The 5,194-nt window shown below is 47.6% G+C and overlaps 1 protein-coding gene across 1 annotated transcript in view; it reads right to left on the bottom strand.

Moving 5' to 3' along the window:
- LOC125481800 (gem-associated protein 5-like) overlaps positions 1–5,133 on the bottom strand; it is a 6,095-nt gene extending 962 nt beyond the window's left edge. The window contains exons 1-3 of the mRNA XM_048593703.1: positions 4,484–5,133; positions 2,677–2,761; positions 1–730 (exon numbers count right to left, since the gene is read on the bottom strand). The exon at positions 1–730 is cut by the window's left edge and continues 962 nt beyond it. Of these exons, the coding sequence (XP_048449660.1) occupies positions 554–730; positions 2,677–2,761; positions 4,484–4,881 (660 nt within the window). The 5' untranslated portion in view covers positions 4,882–5,133 and the 3' untranslated portion in view covers positions 1–553. The remainder of the gene's footprint in view (positions 731–2,676; positions 2,762–4,483) is intronic.
- Positions 5,134–5,194: the final 61 nt, after the last annotated feature.

The raw sequence follows: 5,194 nt of genomic DNA, 5'->3' as shown, positions 1-5,194 counted from the left end.
ACAAAGAAAGAGAGGAGAGACAAAGAAAGAGAGGAGAGACAAAGAAAAAGAGAGGAGAGACAAAGAAAAAGTGAGATAGGCGGGGTGTGTAGAAGAGAGTGGGAAAGAGAGATATACTTATAGAGGAGACATTATATATTTAGGTCTTCCTTTCTTCCAAACTAAACAAAAGTGAGATCCTTCAAGTGACATTGTGAATGTGCCAAGATCCAGAAAATTGTGGGAATGCAGAGGGAGCAATAAAAAAGTTGACTGCGGGAGATCGAGAGCAAACAAGGAGTTAATGGTCGAATGGCCTCAATCTGACCAGGGGGCAGCTTGCGATGGCAGTCAGTGTTATTACAGTAACTGGGGTCTGTGTAAACAGTCACACTCTGATCCCTTCTCCCTCACCAGAGTGAATAGCTGGGGGCAGCCATCAGTACAACACGGTGCTGCCCCCTCACAACATTAAACTGCAGGCCTCTCCCACTGAATCCCTGATCTCTCCCGCTGCAGATTTCCCCAGGTCCGAGTCCCCGATAGCAGCTTTTCCAATGCCATCTCTCCTCGTTCAGGCTGTCCCTGGGAGGATTCTCTGCAACGCCCTTTGATAGGGCTTAGCTGTCCCGTAGGTCTGAACTAGCATCACAGCTTGGTTTTGGATCTCCGAGGGAACGATGGACGGGACAAGTGAGGAGATGGAGAGGACGACGAGACTGCTCTCGACCACGTCAGGGAAAGGGTGAAGCTGGAAGAGAAAACACAAAACCCATCACCAGCCGGGAACAGGAGAAAGGAGCGAACCTCCAGGATGTTTTGGAAAAACGTACAGAAACACAACCCAATGTTACACCACCTGCTGGTTTGAGGAAATTACAGCCCATTCAGCCCAACCTTACTGAAGGAAGGATGTTAAAGCCCTGGAGAGAGTGTAAAGGAATGATAGCCGGAGTGAGGGATTTTAGGTTAAAGAAAAGGATTAGAGAGATTGAACTTATTCTCTTTAGAGCAGAAAAGAAGAAGAGATGACCTTACTGAGGCGCTCAAAATTATGAACAGTTTTGACAGCTTGAAGTAGATTCTGTTTCCAGTAGTTGGTATGTCAGTAACAGGGTCACAAGTTCAAGATTGTCAGCAAGAGAACTGGGAGGGAGATGAGAAGAAACTTCTTTCATCAGAGAGTTGTTAGGATTCGGAATGCACTGCCTGGGAGAATGGTGCAGGCAGATTCCAGCAGAGGTTTCAAAAGAGCTGGATATACATTTGAAAGTGAATAAGTTAGAGCACCACAGACATAAAGCTGGAGAGTGGGACTAGCTGGGTAGCTCTTTCAGGAGCCAATACAGACATGATGGGTCGAATGGCCTCCTTCTGTACTGTAACATGCTATGATCAAAGGCCATTCACAGCCCCTCGAGCTTGCTCCAGCATTTAGTCGTTCTCTAGAGCCAACCTCCTGCCTTTCCCCCCTACCTGTGTACACCATTTGTGAACAATAAGACAATGGCTGATCTGATTACTACACACTCCTGCTGATCCCAGGTTACCTTCGAGCCCTTACTTATCACAAATCTAACTGCTCTTCCTTAAAAACATTCAAAGACGCTGCTTCCTCTGCTTTTTGAGCAAGAGAGCTCCAAAGTCTCAACCTCCAGAAATTCTCAGCTGTCTTTAAGTGGGTGACTCCCATTTTTAAACTGTGACTTCCAGTTTGAGATTGTCTCCATATCCACCCTGTCAAAACCTCTCAGGGGCTTCAACATTTCGATCAAGTTGCTGCTTATCCTTCTAAGCATCAGCAGACAACTCTAACTGCACCAACATTTTCTCATAAGACTATCTGCCCATTTCAGGTATTAGCCCAGTAACACTTTCTCTGAACTGTCTGCAATTCATTTACTTCAATAAAGTGACCAATACTGTACACTGTACTCCAGATGTTTTCTCAATGCCCTGTATAATTAAAACATAACCTGCCTACTTTTGTATTTATTGTGAAGGGAATCAGACAATAAACATTCTATTAGCTTTGCTGATTACTTGCTCTACCTGTGTTCTAATGTTTGTGATTCGTTCACTAGATTTTCAGATGCTTCTGCATCTCAACGCTTTCACCATTCAAATAGGTTTTCTTTTTAGTCTTTGCAAAATGGACAATTTCAAATTTGCCCACATTATACTCCATCCGCCAGATCTTTGCCGACTTACTCAAGCACGATTCAGGGAGAAATAGGCAGGTTATGTCCACCTCACAACTTCCCTCATTATCTGCCCTGGTGACTCCATCAAATCTAGCAACAATACTGTTGGGCCCCATCATCCCAGTCTTTTATATTAAATGGTAGGAGGTTTAGGACCCAACCCTGATTCCGGTGACACCCACTGTTACATCTTGCCAACCGGAAAAAGACACATAGACACCTTCTCTCCAGCTAATTAACAGGAAACAACCATCTACCCATGCCACTATGCCTTGCCCTGCCCTGCTCTAGGAGTTTGGGGACAGCGGGGGTTGTATTGGTGTAGTGATGGGAGTGAAAGTTGAGGGGAGGGAAGGTAGAGAAGAAAAAAAACAAGAAAGTGTGAGAGCAAGACAAGGAAGGAGAATAAGCAAGAGAGAGAGGGCGAGACAGTGAGAGCAAGAGCGAGCGAACACAAGGAGCACTGCTGGGAACACAAGTGAAATATTTTTACCTTCACAGTCTCTGCCAACTCCGACTGCTGCTGGGTGATGTCCTGTAGCTGTTCCATCAGAGTTGTCATGGAGCTGGTTTCCTTACTGTGCACACAAGAGACAAAACAAACTGGTTTTTATTGTTGTTCCACCATCTCTTCCCTCAGCATTACCTCGCGGTTTCGATGCTTCCAACCACTGCTGGTGTCTAACCATCGCCAGGAGTGCCTCAACACTCTCCACCCAGGTCCTACTGGAAGCAGACAGCACCTTCCTGTTATTGTGGGGTGTCACAGTGCAGCCCCAGGCCCTTCCCATCTCCCAGCCACAGCAAGGCCCCACCAGGAAACCTTACTGAACCTTCACCGTTGTTTTGCTCCTTCCAGGAGATCAGTGATCTGCAGGAAGGGGCAGCAATGTTCGAATTCAAGCAGCTATAAGCATCACAACAGTGGGATCTGATTGGGCAGATCAGGTATCCTTTGAACATTTTCATGTTTCACCATCAAAATATAAAAACACAACATTCCTTCAGAGGGATTTTTAATTTAAAATAAGCCCTTTTTAAACATTCATTCATGGGACATGAAAATCACTGGCTGGGCCAGCATTTATTGCCCGTCCCTAGTTGCCCCTTGAGAAGGTGGGGGTGAGCCGCCTTCTTGAACCGCTGTAGTCCATGCGCTGTGGGTTGACCCACAATGCCCTTAAGGAGGGAATTCCAGGATGGTGACCCAGTGACAGTGAAGGAACGGCGATATATTTCCAAATCATGATGGTGAGGGACTTGGAGGGAACTTGCAGGGGCTGGTGTTCCCAGGTATCATCTTTTTAATTTGTTCTCAGGATGAGGGCATTGCTGGCCAGGTCAGTATTTATTGCCCATCCCTAATTGCCCAGAGGGACGTTAAGAGTTAACAACATTGCTGTGTGCCTGGGGTCAGATATAGGTAAGATCAGGTGAGGATAGCAGTTCCCTAAAGGACATTAGTGAACCAGATGAGATAGTAGGAACTGCCGATGCTGGAGTCTGATATAACAAGGTGTAGAGCTGGACGAACACAGCAGGCCAGGCAGCATCAGAGGAGAAGGAATGTTGACATTTCAGGTTGGGACCCTTCTTAAGATAAGAATTTCTGAAGAAGGGTCTAGGCCCGAAACGTCAGTCTTCCTGCTCCTCTGATGCTGCTTGGCCTGCTGTGTTCATCCAGCTCTACACCTTGTTATATCAGTGAACCAGATGGGTTTTTATGACAGTTGATAATTTCATGGTCAACATAAGACCCTTAATTCCAGATGCTTTATTGGATTCAATGCCATGGTGGGATTTGAACCCAGAATGTGAGCTGATTTTCTGGATTAATGGTATCAGATATCATCTGTATCAGATTTCTGCCCTATCCCCAGATCCCTCGGTGCTGAAAATCCGACTAAACACTCCTCTGGGGAACACAGAAATCCGAAGATTCACAACACTCCCAGTGAAAATGTTTCTCGTCCCAAATGGTTGACCCTTTGTCTAAAGATTGTGACCTTTAAATTCAACACTCTCCAATCAGAGAAAGGACAGCTGTCTGCAAAGGGAGGTGGGGCCAATGCGGCCTATCTCCATGCTGTACTGTTTTGATAGACACCTGGTCAAATTGGGCAAATTCAATCTGTTTCAGTCAGATTACAGCCCAATTTTCAGACAGGATAGGTCCATTCTATTTCATCTCTCCGCATATCAACCCGCCTCCCCACAGAAATTAGCGCGGCAATTTCTCTTTCACACACACACACACACACACCCACCCACCCACCCACACATACACCCATGTGGTTTACCTGAAAGGAGGCTCAGAACCATGATGGTTTGGCGTGGGGTTTTCTGCTGGTTCAGGCTCAGGCCCCTGGTCCAGGCCTGGCCCACCTTGCTGAGCCTCCTCCGGCTTGGCCAAACGCTTCTGGTGCTGACGGACCAGCCCCGCTACTGCCTGTTGGATATCAGCCATCTGCCTGTGCAAGGCCTGGAGCCTGGCGTGTTCAGGTGAGAGCAACGAGGCACAGCTGGATGGGAGCTTGCTGGCTGCTGGCGGGGGCACCCCCATGGGCTTCCCGAGGTCAAAGGGGACATCGGCTGGTTGGCCTAGGCTCCCCTGCATTCCATCCACCTCCAGCCCCTTCTCCTCCTCCTCCTCCTCTCGCTGCTCCTCTGCGTCGGCCTGCTGCCTGCCTGGTGACATTCCGGAATGATCCGCAGCCAGTGTCCACCACAGCTGGTACACCTGCCCATAACAGTGGAAAGCACGCAGGCTGTGGAGAGCCGCTAGGCCAATGTGGTCAGAGCAAGGCAGCTTGACCTCCAGGTCAGAGGTAAAATCCTCTCCTAGACAGACCAGGACAGAAAAATATTTCCATGTCAATTACAGCGATAAAGCAATCAAAACAACACAGGGGAACCTTGTGTGAGATTGTTTGAACAGACACAGAGAGAGACACAGAGAGAGACAGACACAGAGAGAGACAGACACAGAGAGAGACAGACACAGAGAGAGA

The sequence above is a fragment of the Rhincodon typus genome, unplaced genomic scaffold (genome assembly GCF_021869965.1).
Source record: "Rhincodon typus isolate 14 unplaced genomic scaffold, sRhiTyp1.1 hic_rhity00003625, whole genome shotgun sequence".
NCBI lineage: Eukaryota > Metazoa > Chordata > Chondrichthyes > Orectolobiformes > Rhincodontidae > Rhincodon > Rhincodon typus.
Note: the sequence above shows the minus strand (reverse complement) of the source record. Positions and strands in the feature narration are given on the sequence as shown.